This window comes from Antrostomus carolinensis, unplaced genomic scaffold (assembly GCF_000700745.2).
Source record: "Antrostomus carolinensis isolate BGI_N321 unplaced genomic scaffold, ASM70074v2 scaffold24992, whole genome shotgun sequence".
Taxonomy (NCBI): domain Eukaryota; kingdom Metazoa; phylum Chordata; class Aves; order Caprimulgiformes; family Caprimulgidae; genus Antrostomus; species Antrostomus carolinensis.
In genome coordinates, this window is record NW_010300518.1 from 966 (window position 1) to 22499 (window position 21534).

Sequence of the window (21534 nt, forward strand, 5' to 3'; positions counted from 1 at the left end):
TCATCCTGAAAAGTAGACAACTCAAAGAGTGTTATTTTGCTTTGGACTTTTTGTTTTTCTTAAAAAAAAAACAAAAACAAACTCCAGCAAATTAAGTCAACAAGTTAAATGCGACTGGTTTGTATTAAACACTAGAACAACCCATTAAGTACAAAAGAATAAAAAATAGTCTGTGTTCATTTTAATGACAAACGATGGGCACAATAGCCTAGTGTCCAATTCACACCACATAGCTAGCCAAAAACCAGACAAGTAAGAAATTATCAACCAAACAGCTGTTTAATATGACACTTTCGCCATTCCTTGTATTTCTATTCCGTGGGACTGAGGTATTACACCAGGGAAGTAAAAAAGTGTGAGAGGTGGGGGGCCTTAGAAGAGGGAGGAAACATTATTACATCAGATACCTTTTAGCATGACTATCTCTTCTCACTACGTGGTGGAAGAGTTACTCATGCTCTGATCAGTCTATTATTTTCATTATTGGTCATTTCTTCTGAAAGATCATTTTGGAACTGATGAATCAATAACATCCTTCTTGAAAATTCAAAACTGTGAAGAAACAGACACTAAATTAATGCCATTATTAACTTCTCCAGTGCTTATCACCTATACCACCAGCCAGCATAGAGCTGAAGGTTTTAAACCCAAATTTCAATACAGTGTTGGCATTATCTGCAATGTATATCTAAATGACTGGCTTTCACCTATCCGAGTGTGGGAGAGGTAAGGTTTGTATGGCAAAGACATGCTTGTGGAAACAGGGGCCACTAGCCCAAATTAGCTTCACTGGTTCACTGACAAAGTACGAGTTGATCTGGGAAAGCTGTCTCTGTATTTCCATACAAAGCTGCAATTTTCTTCATTCATGTTATCAGACCCATGAATGTGTAACATAAGTACAGTTACTACTATGTCTGAATAGGACCCGAGTAGCTATATCCTATAAATAATAAAAAATACATTTTTCTTTTGATAACTGACTGTAGATGTGAGGACTCTGTATATTTCAACCAAATGGTTGTATGCTGCACAGTCTGTGCAAATATAATTAAAAAATTAATAATCCTTTTTTGCTATAAGGCTTTGACCCTATGTTTTTCACAGCAACATAACTACCATCCAGCCTGTACCATATTTTGCAAGCCTTCAGTCCAAAAATTCAGACAGTCAATCCATATAGTGTCCATTCGTGGCACCCCGAAGTCACACGCTCTGTCAGTCGTCTAAAGGCATACAAACTTCCCCAGATTCATCCCATCGAGACTGGTCATTCTGTTCTTCTACATCATCACCGAGCTCTTCATCACCTTCTCCCACTTCATTTTCCTCATATTCTTCATCCCTAGGGAAATCTGTGTCCTGCACCTGGTCTGCTCCTTCTTGCCCTCCAGGCTGAGATTTATCTGCACAGTCTACACAAACTCCATAGCGTCGTGATCCATGTCTTATTCCAACGCTGGCTGCTAGCATGAAAATCTTCTTACACACCATACATTTATACTTTTTATCCTTTTTATGCACCTATGGAAGAGAAATATTAACAGCTGAAAATATGTCTATCAGGTTGCATTTGCATATAGTACTTAAAAACTAATAATAACTACTAATACAAAACTTATTTTTTTAAACTCTTCCAAAAAATACCCAACACTGTTCAGAGAAAGAGAAGTACTACTAGAGATCCATTTTGACAACATGAGCTATTACCCACAACCAAACTACCTGCTTACTGTTCAGCAGGTAGCTGGATAGCTGCCTGCTCCATAAGCAGGTGAGTGTTCATTTCATGACCACTCTGAAAGGCGATGTGAACAGTATAAGCACTCATGTTGCACACAGGATCACGTCATTTAGACAACTGCCTTTACAATATTAAGTCCCAAAAACATTAAGAATGAGCAAGAGTTATTAAATCCTGTGTGAATTCAAAGAGCAACATCCTTCTTCCAGGACACCTCCCTCCCAACACAACCAAACCCAACATCTTTCCATGTCTCTCTGATGACTTTTTTTACCCTGTGTGTAGAGTGAGCTTGTCTGTAAAATTATAAGGCTGCTTTTGACTAACTTGCATAACAAACTTTAATTTTGAATTTGAGAGTATGTTACTTGTACAAGCAACTGAATTCAGCAACCCTGCATAATAGTTATAACCTTGGAAAAAATTAAGTTGAAGAATTCTTTCTTGTATCTTGTGTCTGCACAGCAGGTTACAACTATGTGCTTAAATATCTCATTTGATGTCACATTGAAAATTTTAGATAAAACAGAAATTACCACTGAGGGGAAAAAAACCAAACCAAGGTCAAGATACAAATAGTTACTTTAGTCCCTGTGTATAACCTGTACAGCTGACACTACATGTTATTTCCCCAGCCTCTAGACTTGTTATGATGATGTTTCACACAAAGCAGAATGTTTGAGGTGTCTGTTGAATGGAAAAAACCCAGCCCCATAAAAAAAAAAAAAAAAAAAGTGTTCTGAATCCATCAGGAAGAGCACACTTTGATTAAAGCACAGGGCTGGGCTGAGCTCACTCTACAGCTATTTTCACCCTGTCTGACTTCATCTCCTTTCCTGAAGGGGAAAAAAAAACTTCAGCTACAAGACCCGGTCAGATACTGCAGGATAGAAACCTCAAGTCTCACTCTACTCTTCCTGGTAGACTGACTACTGCCCACTGTTGCTATCTTCTCTGGTGAGCCACAAAGGAAGAAGCATGTTACACAGTATCACTGCCAACAGGTGATAATGATCTGATCTCCTCTGCCCTGCCACAGAGCTGCCCTGTACCATCACCACCTCCATCACTGCAGCCACCGGTAGACACTACAGAACAAAACCTCCTTCAGACTCGGTAACATCTCAGGTACTCCTGTCCCCTCAGGCATCTAAGCCTTCGCAGGCGGTATGGGAGGAGGAAGAAAGGCAGCAGTAGCAGGATGGAAAGATGTGTATCTAACATGAGAAAAGTCCAGTGGAACACAAGAAAGATGCTGGTTCTAAAATTTATGGAGAAACTATTAACATATGCCTTTCCTACCTGTAAAGGTATTTAAGGAATACTTAAAAGTACGACAGTAGTCTCATAAATATCTTCTAGAATTATATCCAGATATTACTCAGGTTATTATTTACTTTTAATAGCATCTCTGCCCAACAGAAAGTCCATTTCATGATAGCACATGCAAGAAAGGAAAGTTAGGAAGACTTAAGAGCATTTTCTGCATCCACATTAAAACTTGGAAGCTCACAACCACTTTTTCTATCCACTGAGGAAAAAAAAGCCAACTGTGAGGCTGTTATGGAGACTTATGGAACACCTTCATGAAGCAGCAAGGTGGTCTACTGATTCTCAAAAGACAGAGGAAAGCTACCAAAGTGATGAAGTGCAATTTACCCCACTCCATGTACTAACCTGAGTATCTGCAAAACATGCCGCACAATGAGTTTTTTTATTACCTTCTCACCATCAGCATGATCTTGCTTTTATTACTCCCCTAAAACACACCCTGGATTTTATACAGTAACTATCATAGCTAAGTTTCAATTTCCTTGCAGACTAGATACACAGTACCTGCAAAATACCCAAGACAGATAATACGCTGAATCCTCAGATAAACAGTACTCGAATCAAATCCCGAGTTACGCAACATGCACGGGACAGGGTAAGCTCAGCTGCTGATAATGTATTGGTAGAACGCAGGTCAGAAGGACATTTACTTTCTGCATCTCAAATATTTTTCATTCTTTCCTAAATCTTAAAGTAAATACAATATTTATAGCTTTGTCTAGTTGTGAATTAAGTATTTCAGAACTACCTCGAGATATTTTGCAATTGCTAATTAACAGGGTGTCCTCGCAGAAAAGGGTGATGCAGCATTATAGAACAGGGAGATGTGCTATTCTATTGCAGTAACACTAAGTCAAATTCTTTCATTATGTACAGAATCCTTACACACACTGCATCTCTATTGCCTCACATTCAAATTATTGCTATCAGAATTCCAATGACTGTCTTAACTCCATTTTCCATTAAGAATATAAGAGGTACAGATATCACAAAGAGATATTGATCTTCATCCATTTTAGATCAACACAAACCAACTTACATTATGGCAAATCAGAGAACAGTGTTTCTCCCAACTACCAAAACATCTGAAAAGACCCCATAAAAACCCACTTGCACATGTGCACACATACTCACACACACACTGGAGGTCACCTACCAAGGAATGTCTCTTTACATGCTCTCTTCGAGTAAACAGCTTCCCACAGATGTCACAACTGAAAGACCTCACGCCTGTGTGAATGAGCAAGTGTCTTTTTAGTGTTCTTCTGTATTTGGCTACATAATTACAGTGTGGACACTTCAGCTTGTTCATGATTAAAGCAGAGGAATCTCCTACAAGAAAATAAACCATCAGGAGAAAAGATGATGAAACACAAAATTCTTTCAATATGTTCTGCCTGGTACACAAAAATAAACAGGTGCCAAAACAATAAAGCACCCACAAGACTTTTCATCAGTCAAATGAGGACAATGCCTGCCTGCAGAAACCAAAAGTACTGGTAGGTTCAGCATGTATGATCTTGCTAGAAAAATGCCTACTTGTAACCAAGGAATTTTTACTACAGAAGTAGAGATCAATTATTTGAAAAGAAGTCTTATTTCATGAATCACTGTAAGTTAGGTACAAGTTAGCAGTATTCCATTTTCCAGAGGTCACCTATACCAGAAAACACTTTATTCTGGATTAGAAACCCTCTAGCTATGTGGCATTAACACAGTTACAATCTTCTCTCCCCATATTATATTTAGAATTATGTGCAGGAACTGCCTGCCAAGATCTGACTCTACAAATAAAAAAAGTATAACTAACCAAGAATGAATATTGACAAAGAGAGTAGGACAGTAAGAGCATAATTCTGAAATAGCTGAAAGGGGAACTTATTGGTTCAGATCTTAGCTATTCTCTACCCAAAATCTGTTTTGTTCTAACAGTAGAAAAAAAAAAATAAAGAGAGCAGAAAAAACTTAGGGAAGTAGCAGTAGCTCACTTGTTCCTTAGGCTAGAATAGAGCTATTCATATATCCTTGGACCAAGGATAACACAGCTTGCTCAAAGGATACATGCAAAACAGGTTTACTACAGCTGCCTATTACTGTGTGAAACAGAAAAGCACAGGATGCTGTGACAGCTGTGAAGACGGCCACACAGGACTATAAGGATTATTTTGAAAACAGAGTACTGACTCAACTTACTACAGCTGAGATTATTTACGAACATGAACCTAACCACCTAGAAGCACCCCAAAAGCACTGGTTAAGGCTGCGTGATTATACGTGCTAGCAGGAAGAAAGCAGAAGTACTTGTGTGTTATGTGCACGGGCCTGCCTGCCTACATCTAAGACGCCTCTTCCCAGCTTCAAAATCCATCATGACATGGCAGATAAATTTTGCTAATATTCTGAAGTTTGCCTTGGTATATTGGAGCACTCATGCACGATGCAGGTCAGCACAGTGTCACATAATGGCCTACATGAAGAAAAAGAAGTTCAAGAAAAGTTTTAAATTGCTTTCTTATGCACTTCAACAGGGGTATGACAGACAGGCAGATACCAGGGCAGTAAGATATATGGGAACTTAATGGTGTAAGAAGAGGCAGATCTCCTAGGACTGGAGTTCTAATCCCTTGTCTGCTAGTGTTTTTCACCTTCTGATAACCCAATTTCTTCTGCTGAAAAAAAACCCAAAATATTTAAAGTAAACCATAAACCACATCCCAGTAATAGCTCAAAGTATTACAGAGATGAGGGAGGTGTTACTACTACCCCGTCCTTAAGATCCTCTTTTTATTGAAGACTTTACGTATTTTAAGGGTCTAGCAATAATTATTTTAGATGTGGTGGTTTTTTAGGTATGCTTTCAGACAGAAAAATAATTAAAAATAATTGCTTGCTTGAGCTATTAATAAAGGCACATAAGCTGTGAAAGGGTAGGTTGTATAACACAGGTTTGACTGAAGAGGCCTTTAGTTATGGCTGCATTGAATTTAAAACCTTCACTGCCATGAAGTCTTTATTTTCAATAGCGAGAAGTATGCTATGAGATGTACTTTTAAAATTATATTTAACTCCATATCTTCATCATCCAAGTGTTCCATTTCAAAGCCCATTTACCTGTAGTTAGCTTACTAAGGGCAGGGGGAGGGCTATCAGATCATTACAGATCTCGGGTATCTTTATATTCAGGCACAATACAAGAGATGGCATAAATCATGTTTTGTTTTTACTTTTCCATACATTTCAATTCCTTTTTCTCCCTACAAGGAAAGGAAGTGCTCCTATTTAGATTACCCAGAAAGGCAAGTGATATTGAAGAAGATTATGTAAACACTTAATCTTATACATCTGTAAACAAATTAATCAAATACCACCAGCAGTCACACAGAAGACAAAGAAACCCAACCAGAGGCAAAAAGCAACCTCCTCTCCATCAGAAATACTTGCCATTTTCCCAAGCTTCTTTCGGCCAAGATTCTGGCAGCAGCCCATATTTGAAGTCACTTGAAGTACCCGGCAGCAGTCCATACTTGAAATCACTTGAAGCACCCGGCAGCAGTCCATACTTGAAGTCACTTGAAGTACCTATTACAGACACAGTCTTACTTTAGCTTCCCGGGTTCTAATCAGTCATGTTGTTTAGCAAAATATATATATATCCTTTTTAAACTGTGACAAAAAAAGTTTCAAAGCTTAAAATAGTAATTCTAATCTTTTTCACATTCTTCAATACTGAAATGAAGAAATAACTGCATTCCTAATTTCAATGAAATCAGACCTTTGAACTACTCTCCACAGCATCATTTCTTCTCCTCATCCTGAGGAGAATTCACAGACTTTTTCATACTACAGGAACTTTTATGGTAAGGATATTTGTCCCCTCACTATCATCATGACAGGGCTAAAAAAAGTTTTCCACTGGACTCTCTTTACAACTGCTTTGTGCAGTGACCTCATCTGGTCTACCACAGGCAGTCTAGTTGGTACAAAAGTAAACATTTTCTACTGGAGGTGTGATTTTCTTTATTGCCTTAAAATATCTCAGTGGTATACGACGTGCTTTAAATACCTTTATTTATATAAGTTATCCTACAGCTATGTCTAAACCCATTTTTTAATAGTCATCTCCATTACTCCAAACCACATCAATTCAAGAAACCATAATTACTTGGAATATACCAGCTTAAAAGACTACTTCACATATTTACATTTAGTCTTTAGACAAGCACTTCATGCTCTTTGCCTGGTTAGCATTTTTTTCCTCTTTAAAAGAAAAAAATCATTCGTAAGTGAACAGTGCCTTAAAAAGAAAGAGAACCTTGCTTGTTTAATTCCATACTTTCATAACAAGTAAGAATTGCATGAGTGAATATGGATTCACTATGACACAGCACAGAGAACTATAAATAGCACACAAGAAAGCTGCACTAGGCATTTGACAAAATCGTATTGTGGGGCAAAGCCCCTTCCGGCAAGAGAGCAAATCAATCTTTCCCCAAATCCCCAAGACAGGAGTTTGTTGGAAAACATGAACTCATAAATCCCTTACTTTCCTCACAGGCACACAGTTGTTAAATAAACAAACCGCAGTGGAAACTGGCAGGTTTCCTTTTACTTGTCTGGATGGTGCTCGGGTCCTCACACTGGATTCCCAATGTCACAGTTGTGAAAAGTCTTGAGAAAGGCTTCAGAGGAAACAGATACATCTGCACTTTCAAGCCTGAGACTGTACATTTTAATGGTCCAAAGACTTTCTTTTGCCCATATGCTGCTCATTCTAAAGATTTTTCCAGGAAAGAAAATTCTCACAGTGTAAACTACAATTTCACGCAGCTTGTGTTAAGCTGCCCACTGAAACACTCACAACTTACAGTTTTACTGGAAAAAAAGGTACAGATTACAAATCCTAAAAGCATTAGACATACACAGTAGTTTCATTTACTACTCAGGCAGTATTACAGTCCGCAGCAGTGGTTTCAACAAGACAACAGTTCAAAAGGAAATCAATTAACAGATAGGAAGCTTACAATTCTATCCTATCTGTTAGACAATGGCAAGTGACAAGCAAAGCCGGATCACAACTGCCAAACTAGGTATTCCATCGGAGCTTTTAAAGAGCAGAGCTTGAGTGGATGAAGGAAGAGAAACCCCGGTGCTTCAGCTCATCCACCTAGCTATTTTGGTATAAAAAGAAAGAAGGGCGAGGAGACAGAAATAATTCTCCCTCTTCTTTAAAAAACAAAGTAGTGAGGAAAAAAATAAATAATTATTTTTTAATTACTAACTCTAATAGTTGTTGTTATGTCCAAAAGAGGCAGGAACTCCTTGCACTGATTTGGAGCTACTGACTCCAGCAGTGGCATCTCACAACAGCTGAAGGAATAGAACACAGATACCCTAGAGACATGCCAACTACACATTGCTTCGAGGTGAGCAGTAAAACACAAGAAAGGATTAGTGAGGAAGCAGTGTTGTACAGTTCTGGGTAAGAGCAAAGATGACTTGACCTCAAAGCTAAAAGCCTCCAAATTGAAGTCGGCTTCAGGATCTAACAGAGAAAAAAATAAAACAACTTTCCTAATCAGTTTAAAATATTAGACCTTTTTCTTTACAGGTTTTTCCCCTTTAACAGAACTGTCTTGTCTCTAGTTGACCAGTGGAACATCAATGTATTTTAATAACTTTTTCCTCCCATTATGTGAGGAATACCTGTAAAATCAACAGACCAAGCCTTTACTGCTCACATATATAATGTATATGCTGTGTATATGCCACATTGCACAGCTTTCTTCAAAATAAGCTTTTATTACTGTAAGAGTTGTACCAGGCTAAGCACATTTATAACACTGTCACTTTGACATTTCTTCTGGATCCAAGAGAACACAAATTGAATTTCATTAGGAACATTCATGCTCACAGCTGGTATTGAAGTTTGAGGGAAGTCAGGAGTTCAAATCCCTGCATAGGTTTAGATCTTAACATAAGACTTGGCATAGAGCCAAAAAGACTTAAGAGCTGTAGTCTAGTGTAGATAATAACTACTAAATCTTTCTACCTGCAGTTTGAAGAGAAGACCTGCTATAACATGAAAGAACACCGGCACAGATACCACAGCAGATAAGAGGTTGCTACAGACACTTCAGTCTCCGTACAGTACAGGACTAAGTAGATCATAATTAAACCTAATGCTTATTCTTAGAATAAATCGTTGACCTAGAAAACCTGCTTTCTAGATTAAGTACACATATAATGTGTCCAAAACAACAACAAGTATTTTTAATGTCTAATGGCTCATCAGTATAGGAAAGGCATGAATTATGTGTAGACTGGGAACTGGGAGTGCAATACCTTAGCCCCTACTAGTTTCCCCAGGTGGACATAGAGCCTACAGTCAGATAAGCTTCTAACTGTAGCTGAGCCAAGTGCGAGATGTTACAGCCCTCTGTGGCTCGTGACATCTTCTCCCATTCCTCCTCCCACCCAGGCTACTGCCCCCCGAAACCTGTCTGCAAAACCACAGATACAGTCACCTAACCTGTTCCTGTCAAATTAAACCCAGATGATTTTGATGGGAGACTGAAAGCAACTACATATGCAGTTGTACTGCTAGACTGGGGGTGGGGTGCAAAGGGGGAAATATAGACAGCAGTGGGAAAGCTCCTAATAAAATATATAAATAAATAAGATGTTAATTGGAAACAATAATATGCTGTATTTCGAGATCAGGTCATCTGAACACAACTTTCCTCTGATCTAAGGATACCTTTTTACAGTTTAGTTGATTCCTAAAAAAGTTGTAAGTTTTATTATTCAAATGTCAATTAGCCTCCAACAGCTACCCTTTCTTCTACCCTGCATGGAGAAGAGGTTTCTATCAGTAATTTGATATTAAAAAACAAACCCAAAATAATAAAACCAAAACAGAACACAAATAAGCTGATTAACTATCAGCACTAAAATTCTTAAGATGTCAATTTAAGAAGAGATAAAGATAGTCCAAAATACAGTGAACAAAAACTTTATGGAAGAATTTTATTCTACTGTGCTTGTTCTCAGGAAAAAGGATAACCAGAAGTCAGGTACACTGATTTTTAATTTTGAAGGCAAGAGGTAGGGAAGTTTCACCAGAAAAAGAGAACACACCTGAGCAGAAACATCCTTAGTTTGACAAGTTTTGCTTTTTTTTTTTTCCTGTAACCAGCAATATGCTGATTTTTGAGAACAAAACGAGACATTACTGAGTAAGGTATGATAGAACAATAGAAGCCATTGAAAAGGTCATTATTGAAAGGGATATGGATGTAGGGTGTACTGAGGGAGAAGCTACAAAACTTTGCATTAGATACAGTTTTCTGTAATTAATTTGACTTCTGTTTTCTTTATACATATCACCACTAAAAACAGTAGAAGAGGAGAAAAAGGAGTACTACTATTTTTGCACCAAGTTTTCCGACACTGACTGCTCATTCAGATCAATTAAAAAAGACAAAAAGTAGACAGGGTAAGTGCTTAGGTCACAGCCTTCAAGGATTGTAAAAAGAGCAGTGGTAATCTACTGATACAATCTGGATTGCTACGAGAGAGCTGGATTTATTTCTTATGTTAAATAACATGCCAGAAAAAACAGCACTGCCAAGACTGACATACTGGGAAGGTGGGGGAAAGAAAATACATTGTATTCCATTTGTTCCAAAGTATTACTCACATCTTTAACCTTGCTTCTGAAAAGGGGTCAAAGCATATAACTTCTCACCTGCTTCTTCCCACAGACAGCTCAGACAAATTTAAGACATTTTGCCAGTGCAATCTTACTCATACTCTATGTACTGCTCCAAACTGCTCTTAATTTTACTATTTCTCATTCATGAAAAAAAAAAAAAAAAAGAAAGGGGCTTATTGCCTTGATTATGAAGGCAACCAACCCTGCCAGATGACCACCAACTGGTGGCAAATATATAATCCACTTGCTTTTCAACTTGCTTATCATATATTCCCTGAAAAACTATACCTCGAGAAAGGGGTGCCATTCACATTAGGAATCTATTTTGATGATCTCTCCCCATAAAGGTTACATCAGTGAAACACAAGATGGCAAGAGCTTTCTTCAACCAGATCATTTATTTGTGGGGGAGTTACTGTTCTCACGGACTATCACAGACTCAAACAAAAACTTAGGTCTGAAGGGACCTCTGAAGGTCATCTAGTTCAACCTCGTGCTCACAGCAGGGCTAACTTCAAAGCTGGACTGTATGTTGCATTGGACACTGCCAAGTTTTAAATATCTACAAGGACAGGAGATTCCATAAACCCTCTAAACAATCTGTTAAAAGACAACTGCTCTCATGGTCAACAGTTTTCTTTACATACAACTGGAATTTCCTCTAGCTGCAATTTGTGACAACTAACTCTTGCTCTTTCACTGTGCACCTATGAAAAGCATCTGGGTTCATTTTCTCTATAATCCCTTTAAGGTGGTAGAAGATGGCAGGTAGATCCCTCAGCCTTCACCATACTAAATAAATTCAGTTCCTCAGCCTCTCCTTAAACAACATATTCTCCATCCCCCCCAACAACCTTAGTGCCCCTCCACTGTATTCCCTCCAGCTTGCCAGCATTTTCCTCGTACTGGGCTGCCCTAAACTGGGCACAAACGTGTATTGCAAATGTGGTCTTGCCAGTCCTGAGTACAGGGGAGTCACTATCACTTCCCTCAGGGCTGGCTAGGTTCTTGCTAATGCCACCACTATGAGGCCTTCATTGCTCATAGGATGCACTACCAATATATGTTCAGCTTGCTGTCCACAAGGACCCCGTGGTTCTTCTCTGCAGTTATGACACAGCCACTCAGCTTGTACTGATGCACAGGGCTGCTCCTTCCAGATGCAGGACTTGACATTTGCCTTTGCACAGCATCTTGGAGGTTCCTGTTGGCCAATTCCTACAGATTGCTGAGGTCCATCTGAACAACAGCCCAGTCCTGCCCTCTAACATATCAACCATTCCGATCAATTTGGTCATCTGCAAACTTGCTGAGAGCTTCTTCTGTCCCACTATTCTGATCACTGATTAAGATGTTAGATAGTAAGAGACTCTGCAAGCTATCTTCAGGAAAACAGCCCTTCTTGACTTCACTGTCAAGAAATACCTTCATCCATAAACTTCTGGACTATATTGTGAGCTAAAGGGCCAGATCATGAACACTACAAACAAACCAATTTAAGGACGTACCTCAAGAGCTTTCTCAAGTAAAGTATTCCAAGAGATAACTCAAAGAATTTCCAATAGAAACATTTCACATTCTCTTTTCATCAAGTCTTATATTTAAAGTGTTAATATAAGTAGGACTTTCAAGGAGATACACACCTAAAAGGCTGCATTAAACTCCCAGAGACCGACTGGCATTTATGATTAAGATCCCTGGATACAGTAAAAAAAACACCAACCATTCTAGATACTTTGGTAACTAAATTAAATGTCTTGGCATTATGTTATGCTCCTATTTTCTTGCTAACTCTTTGAAAAAGCAACGGTAGAACAAATCTAAAGAAATAAGTTTGACTTGTCCTCAAGGCTGCCAGTCTCTCCCTAATGAAGGGGTAAAAAAGTATTCAATTAAAAAAAAACAAAAAATAAGAAAAATAAGTTTATTTTCACCTTAGCCCTAATACAAGGGTTCTCTACACAGTAAAGCCATAGTTTCTTTCTACATTAGCATTAGAGAACTGCTATTGCTATCATTTTAGCAGCTACACATTATAGCTTGTAGACATATTTCTTTAAAGGAAGAATTAAATGTCAGCTTGAGGGACAGGAAACAGAAGAATCATCACACATCATGATCAGAGACCACTGATGTCACTGTAATAGAGACAAATATACCAAGAACTGATATGGGTCTTCATTTGTATTTATTCTTATGTAAAGACATAAGCACAGATACCATTGCTGTGTTGAGACTGTTTTGGTTCAAACAACTTTTTATGCTAAAACAGTTGAAAGGAAATACTAAGGAGATCTTAACTTCATGTTAGCTTCCCTAATTGCAGGCAGTCTTAGAAGCAGTAGTATAACTGACCAAAACCCTTGTGCTCAAATGATCTCTCAGTATCATTCATTCCAGACTTACTTTGCCAAAGCCTAACGTTGTCCAGGAATACCAAGGGATTTTGTCCAGGAATACCAGGGGCTCTGAAGAAAAGCAAGGTATCTGTAAAAATCTGTAAAATACCAGCACAAAACAGAAAAAACCCCAACCCTTCCAACAACAGCAAAAAACCAACCACAAATCCAGGCATTTCCTTGGGAACTCCACATAAGATCTGTGAGTACATGACAAACTAAGTTTGCCAGGTTGGTGTCACACTTCCCTTACAGAGTAAGACATAACACTACACTCAAGAAAGGGGATCAACTCAAGTCTTAAGCAAGCAAATGTGTAAAAGACTGGAACTTTTGTGCAGCTCATACTTTTCATACACATGATCTAGCCATGAAAGACAACAGTTGATTAACAAAGGGGTTTTTTCCCCAGCTTTAAAGATCATGTCCCCTCAAACTACCCCCCAGAAGTGACTGAAGTTCTGCAATTGTGGCTACATTTTTACAGTAAAAATGGCAATTCTGATCTTGCCAACTCCCCTCTCCATTGTTCCCAGTATGACAAGACGAAGCTTCTAACTAACAAAGCTGCATCAGTGAAGGCTAGTGCTTAAAGTAAAACTGCTGAAGCTGTACTCCTAATAATGCATGTGCACTGCAAATATTACAACAAGCTTTAGGGTAAACACACAGCATAAGCTTGCTATGCTGCAATATTCTACATTTCATAGAAACCTTCTACATTATGAACATATTTCTAATTGTACGTTATTTCCTGATACCTGCTAGAAACTGGCACAAGAAATGCTGCCTGCCTCCCTCCTCCACCCCAAAAAACTACTCCAAGTTGCATACACAAGAATTCCAAGATGTAGACAGACAGTAAACAGTTGGGCAGTGAGCGGAACAACTCAGCATGGAAAGAGAACCTGAAAAAGAAAAGCTGAAGGAATAGTCTTTCAGTCAAATTACATGCCACTTAAAACCTATTCTACTCTGCTATCAACACTGAGGAGGACCTATTCCTTCCCTCAAAAAAAACCAACCAAACAAACAAAAAAACAAAACAAAACAAAAAAACCAAACCCCAACAAACCAAACCCCAAAAAACCAAAACCAATCTACAACCCACCAAACCAAAAAATCCCCAAACCAAAAAACCCTCAAAACCACGCAACACTGAGTTGTAAGCCCAGAGTAAGTGAATGACAATTGATCAATTCATACTTCTATAAACCCTTACATGACAAAGTCACTCTAGCATAAGAGTGCTTTCACAGAGAGTTGTGGTGGTGTAACTGAACTGAACAGGCCTACCAGTGCAGGAAATCTACAGGTTAAATAAGAAACCTAACATTGTTTTTCTGTACCATATGTCAGTGAAGGCATAAAGGATATTTTAAAAAGTCCTTTAGTCGGCTTTAGCTTCACAAATACCATATGGAAATGGATAGGCATGTGAAGACAAGCATGCAGGAGAGATAAGGGGGTCGAGGATAAAAACAAGATTTTATTTTCTAGGATAATTACTATCTGGAAAAAAAAGTTTTGTAAAGGAAGTTGTATTCTAATCTTCATGATAGTTTAAAAGAGCTTCACACTACTCTGAAAATCAGCTACAATCCAAAAGGATCTGAAACATCTGGAGTAAACACAGTTACACTTCTCAGCATGTCATAAAATTAATTATTTGATTAAAGATTTGACTGGCTGAGCTACGCCTTTGAGATGTAGGGGGGAAGCTAAGAAACAGTACAGCTAACTTCTGTGGCTGGAGTTATGCCCCTCAAATGAATCAACAAGATACACAGCCCCTGGTTTTCTTTATTTACAGAGCTGCTGCCATCATCATCACTATTTCTTAAATGAGGCAGCAGAAAAATCAAATCAGCACCTCAGACTGACTGTTTTTCAAAAGTAAATATATTGCCTGTGCTTCAATGGCACTGAGACAAATTTTTCTCAGGCAGAAAAGGTCTGTATACACCACATAACCTTCTTCCAACCCATCCACCTTGCTTGCTTTTTTTTTAAACAAAACCTAAACCAAACACAACAGTAATATGCAGAACACTGCTTAAAGTTGCAAGGTCAGTGGCAGAGCATACCATGAGAACGCAAGGATCTACTTGTCTTTGGGATCAAAAACCTAAACCAAACACAACAGTAATATGCAGAACACTGCTTAAAGTTGCAAGGTCAGTGGCAGAGCATACCATGAGAACGCAAGGATCTACTTGTCCCTGGGAGAGGTAAATTTAATGAATGGGTAAGAGGTTTACCCCAGATATTGTACTCTCCTTGGATGACTTCTAAAAACCTAGGGAGCATTCAATACTGCATTACACAGGGAATGGGGCAAATAAAGAGGCTAAAAGACCATTAAGCAATTTAAATCTTTCAATCAGGGTATCAACTACAGATCTGAGAAAGATCTGACTGAGAGTCTATAGTACCATGTAGGAAAAGCCTAATTTGCTTACACTTTTTTTTTTTTCTTTGTAACTCAAGTCAGTCAAGTGGGGTTTATCCCTACAAGAAATACTTGCGTGTCCAGATAAGTCCATCAATCTTGATTTCCTCAAATACAAAGTTACCTGTCTCTACTGTAAAGTCCTGACCAAGTTGTGTTATGCTGCTCCCTCCCGTCACGACAAAAACTGCGACCAGCACGACATTTTTTGCAAGCAGGTTTAGCTGCTGCTTGTATCCTTCTGAAAAGTAGTTTCTTCTACAGCAAGCTGAATTACATTCCTTAAGAACCTCTACAAAATTATTCAGGAACTCTCCTGTTCCACGAAAGACCTGTTTTCATCCTACCCTTGTTATCCTTTCCCTCACTCCCACCCCAATGTATGACATAGCATTATCTAGCCTTAAAACCATGGTAACAAGTCCAAGTGGTAGCTTCATTAACCTACTGGGATATTACATACAAGTCTCCTTAAGAATCAACACTGTGGGCTCTGGAAAGCCTAAGCAATACTTCACAGTTATGTTCTGAAGCCTGAGGACAGGACACTTGTACTCCAAAAGACAGGCCCAAATGAAAAATAAATTCAAAAAGTGATATAAATTAGTAACAAACTATGAACAGACATTAAGAATATGATTAATTAGAATCACTGAGCTTTTATGAACTGGAAACTGACTAAGAGATGCTGACCAATTGCACTGTAATTTCCACCGTGGTAAATGGTTACTTGTATGATGCCCCACAGCTGTGAAGACATTTTTTAGCACATTATCAACTGGAAGGGAAAATAGTGAGATAGGCAGTAAATTGAGTGTAAAGAAAACAGCTATTTTCATTCATATACCTAGAACTGGGGAAGGTTTGAAAGCTTCAAAAAGAGTAAGTAAATGAAGTCAGACAGTACCCACAACCTAAAATCCATCTCAACTTCATGGAGCTTTTTGAAGATCACCAAAGTGCTACTTTTACGGGGAAGGTGTTTAATATAAACTCACTGGCAATGCAGAGCGAGAGGAAGGTGAAGTCAACGGATGCCTGCAGGAAAACTTGTATAGTTCAGAAAGCTTTTATCGATGATTATTTAATACTTACCTAGCAGCACCCAACTGAAAAGTCCATTTACTATGGAATTTGAGGTAGTGGCTTTTGGAGTAAATTTCTGTAGCGAGGAGTGTTCTTAAACAGGTTCCCCTTCCACCATACACTATGGTAGTTCCTTCCGCTCACAAAACCATCAGACAACCCAAAACCATAATCAAGGACACAGCAACTCACTTTGCATGTAACTGGACATCTCATAACCACAGCTGGTGTTGGTTATCCCCATCAGCACATGACAAAGAGTAGTTGTAGAAGCTTACCCTTTCCCTTTTAGTAACCAAAGGGACAGTGCACTCCTTAGCTTTCACCCTAAGAATTTACTCTTCTTTCTTTTCCTTCTCACAGAATTGTCTTAGATCTATTCCAGAAGATATTTTTTTACGCATTTTTAACTCCCAGTGCCTATTATTTTTGGTAGTTTTTCCATTTCCACAAGAAATTTAATCCACAACTAAAAAGTTACCATATAACCTGCAGGTTACTCTACAACTCATTCTTGTCATTCTTCCAATTCTCCACTCTTCCCTCTTCCACTTTTTCCTGGGTGCAGAGGGAGCAATTGAAAGCAGAGTGTTTAAGAGTGGAATCTACCTGCAGAGTGAAGAAAAAGCTAGCCAGCAGTAGAGAAGAAAGAAACCAAATACTGAAGCACAGACTACAGATGAAACTAAGCTATACCACGCCCTACTTCCAATATCTCTTCCTGTTTCAAACAATGTGCATGCACATGAGAACTTCATAAAAGTAAAGGTCTTATTATAAAAATACTAGATATGGCTTCCAAAATAGTTCTAACACTGACAGAAAATGTAATTAATTACTTGGGGCTACTAATGTTGTGTTCCAAAAGTAACAAGGAGATCGTTAGTTGACGCTATTTTACAGTTCAATAAAACTGAAACTCCTCCCTGCAATCACAGAACTTTCCATAGTTTTGTACAGACACCACAGCACAAATTCACTGCTCCTAGACTCCAATACAGCTCTTTTCATCAAGATGTTGCATGGATTTTATAATTTAATTCTTTAGCACAAAGAGTTACTAGAAACCTTGATGCTTCTGTCCAAAAAGAATGAACAAGGACTAAACTTGTTCAATCACTACTGTACTGCCCATATCCTCTGTTATTTCTTCAAGAATGCTCCACAGCACATACTCAAATTCTGCAGAATGCAAACAAGTATTTATTTCTGTTGCTGGGGATATAATTTAGTAGAAATAGTCTCTGTGGTATTTCCAACAGTAAAAGATGTTTAATACCTACCCCATATAAATGAGAAATAGAAATCACATGCTAAATTGTGTCAGAAATTTGATGTTTGTGCAATTAATATACAGGTCCTCAGCTCCTGCTCCAGACCCTCTGCTGCCCTTTTTTTGTGCCACGACAACTAAGTGTGTATGAGCAAGCAGCGTAGCCCAGCACAGGCAGATTTGTTGTGTGGGTGCTGACAACTCCACATCCCCACTATGCACATCTCAAGGTGCTTTACTTAAGGCTAGATCTAACCTGGCGCTGTGGACCCAAGGCCTGTTAGCAGCTGGCATGCGATAGGCAAGTTTCTGAAACACAGCGTCTATTTTCATTTCATCCAGAAGAAACCCTGTGCAGTCTAAGAAAGCTTAGAAAGTAGGAGAAGACCAGGACGTTCACTTCACAAGTCCACACTCCCAAGCTGAACTGCAAACCTAAAGTAGACCTACTCACTGAGTTCAGAAATTAAGACCAGAGGGAAGCAAGCCCCCATGAAGTATTTACGGAATGAGTTTAACTCTACTGCACAGCTGCTTCTCCAGAGCTGCTCCTGTTGTGCCACACTACTCGCTAACACTATGGACATATCTTGTGCTGGCTGCTCCTGCTCAGCTGTCAGATGCACAGGTCCACAGCTCCAGTCTGCATTACTCTATATTGTCACACGTCACCGTGGTGCCCATGCACACGTACTGGCACAGCCCAGCCCAGCGTCACCACATGCCCTCTGTACGCTGCTATTCACCCACTGCCTCCTCCCGCCTCCGCAGCTGCCAGCCAGGCCGGCAACCACAGCACTGGGGGCAGAGGCACCTCAGGGCCACGGGAGGAATAGCCTGGCCCTACCACCGCTCAAAGGATTTATTTCAGCCTTGTTTTTAAACAAGTCTGGGTGTACAGGAAGAAACTAAGGCCATCCTTTCTTCCACCAAAGTAAATATGGGTTCCTAGACCCTCCCAGAACTCAGGTTGCTTTCAAATCTCTGTTTTGTCACTGGAATACAAAAATATCCAGAAATATTCTATACCCACAGGTGTGAGTGCTGATTTCTCCCCCCCTCCTTAATTCTACCCCTTGAACCTGGGAAGCAGAGGATATCCACAGCTCTTTGATGTTTGAAGGAGACATACATTTTAAATTGCTTTAGAAACAGACACATCTAAGTAACTTTATTCCAGCTATGTCTCAAATCCACCTTTAATTTGACTCCTAAATCAGGGTAAGTTTTCAAAACTGCTAATTCTTCTAAGAGTGATACAGTTAAATGGCACTACTTCAAATATATACTTTAACTATTCATACAGTACAATAATAATTTAAAAAATAAAAACCTGAACTTAATTACATTGTCCCAAATCCCAATTACATTGTGAACAGTCCGCTTATAATTGTATGTGTGACCATACTTGTTCAACAAACATATTTAATCTTATTCTAGCATTTACATTAATCATAGATACTTAAGGAAAAAAATCCCATGAATTCAGTCACTCTCAGGATTTGATAAAAGAATAGTTCAACAAAAATATATTCCCTCTACTATATGTCACTGTGGCAGCTCTTTCCAATCTGTTTCATCTTAAGAGTTTCTATTATACTAGCCAGGATTACTTAATTTTGGAGCTTCTGAAACATCCCTACACTAAACAGCAGTGGAAAGTTGACTTCTTGTTTCTGGGAGACATTCAGATGAGGGAGATGACCACAAAAATCTTTTGCTAGTGTACAGAATTATAAAGGCCCTTTCTCTCTGTGCAGCCAACTAACATCATCAGCCACTAGTTACCACTCCCTTATTTTGTGTGTAATAGTGGCTACAGATGAAATGTAAATGTAAGACTTTTAGTTTCTACCAGCTGGTAAGGATCCCCAGCTCAAGCATCAAACGCAAACAGTGCGTTAGGTACTGCAAGGTACAGCTCTGTCGTTCCTTCCTCTAGCCAAAGATACACCGTTGTGCCCCAAGCTGGAGAACTGGATTACCGATCAGTAACCCGACTGGTGTGCCAACTTCACTAAACAATCCTGTCCAACATACCTTCATAAAAGTTACATTGTTATGTACTTTATTCAATAATTTATTTTCAAATGACATAACTGACATTAAGTAATATTTACCTGCTTCTTCTTTAATAAATGACAAATCTTCTTCTGGATATGGGACTGACGGTTGCAACACTGAGCAATCTTCCAAGTTCTCCTCAGTATTAGGTGGTATATTATAAATAAATCTCTTTGCAGCTTGGTTTTTCCTTCTCGCTTTTCCAGGTTCTTGAACTGATTGTCCCTGTGCGCCCATGTCATTCCATACGAAAACTTTTGCCTCACCTTGAGATTCATTTTCAGCCATTTCAGGTGAGCTGTCCTGGACCCAACCGCAGTCATTCATTTGGTAGCTTTCCATTTGGCCCTCATCAATAGGGTAACTGTCATTCTCAGTTTTTATGCTACTTGCCAAGCTGGTAAGGTTTCGTGTGGCCCAGAAACTGGCAACTTTCTGATCCCTTGGAGACAAACCATCCCTACTTACAGATCTTCTATTGTAATCCACAACAACGGTCTCTGGAGCTTCTGATTTTATACTTATGTTTAAGGCATCTTTAATGAAGTTGCGGCAGGACTGGACAACCTCCGTCATCTGAAGGTAGCTGGCCACCGACATCACTTCAATGGCATTTTGGCTCGTCAGCACGAGGTTACCAGAATATAAGAAGTCCAAGATGACAGAAAAACCTTGAACAGCAACAACATCTAAATAGGTAACAGTGGTTTGGTTATGGCTTTCTTTGTTTGTAAAGCAATAGAGAGTCTTAAAGAAGCGGCTGCCTGCAACCAGGATGTTCTTGTGAGCTCTGAAGACCCTCCCACTCACCACAATATTAACATCACAAAGAATGCCTTTCTTCCTCTGCTCGTTGAGCTCTTGCAGGAGCTGATAGCAGTAAGAGTTCTCATTCGGCCTGCTGTTAAAATCACAGTATCCTTCATTATTCAGTTCTGATGGTAACTCTGACTCCTGCAATTCAGGAAAAAAAGAAACCACAACCATAATTAGCTCTTAATGAATGCTCTCCTTAGTCCTCCAACATTGCAATAATAAATTATGAAAATAAACTTAAGAAGATAATGTTATTCAAACTTTTTTATTTTTGTTCTTGGTCATAAAGACAGGCAGGAATACAGAAATTAAAAAAATATTTCTGAAAACTAAGAATCACAATCTCATTCTGCACCCTCCACTCCCAAATCTGAAACAAAAACAGAGCTAGCAGAATTGCCTTGAGGGTAAAGGAAGTGAAGTTTCAGCCAAAAATAATGAAAGATTTAGTTGAGTGTGAAGTACTTGTTTTTCTTAACCCACATACATTAAAGATCCAGGAGTCTCCCTTTCCAAAGATTTAACTAGATGGTTCTCAGATACCCAACCCCCCATTCTTCCCTAGAAATCTCCACTTAAACAGGCAAGTAGAACCCTGATAAGGGATTAAACATTTTGTCATGCTGAGATATGAATACATAGGGTAGGTCCGTA

The 21534-nt window shown here is 38.9% G+C and overlaps 1 protein-coding gene across 1 annotated transcript; it reads right to left on the reverse strand.

The window, feature by feature from the left end:
* Positions 1-274: 274 nt before the first annotated feature.
* On the reverse strand, positions 275-21018 carry ZBTB10 (zinc finger and BTB domain containing 10; the record flags this gene model as incomplete). The annotated part of the gene is made up of 5 exons (XM_029083804.1): positions 275-1524; positions 4233-4408; positions 6518-6675; positions 15396-15411; positions 20121-21018. Coding segments are annotated over 5 exons (1554 nt in total), but the record flags the coding sequence as incomplete, so codon positions are not given.
* Between the last annotated feature and the right edge of the window lie 516 nt (positions 21019-21534).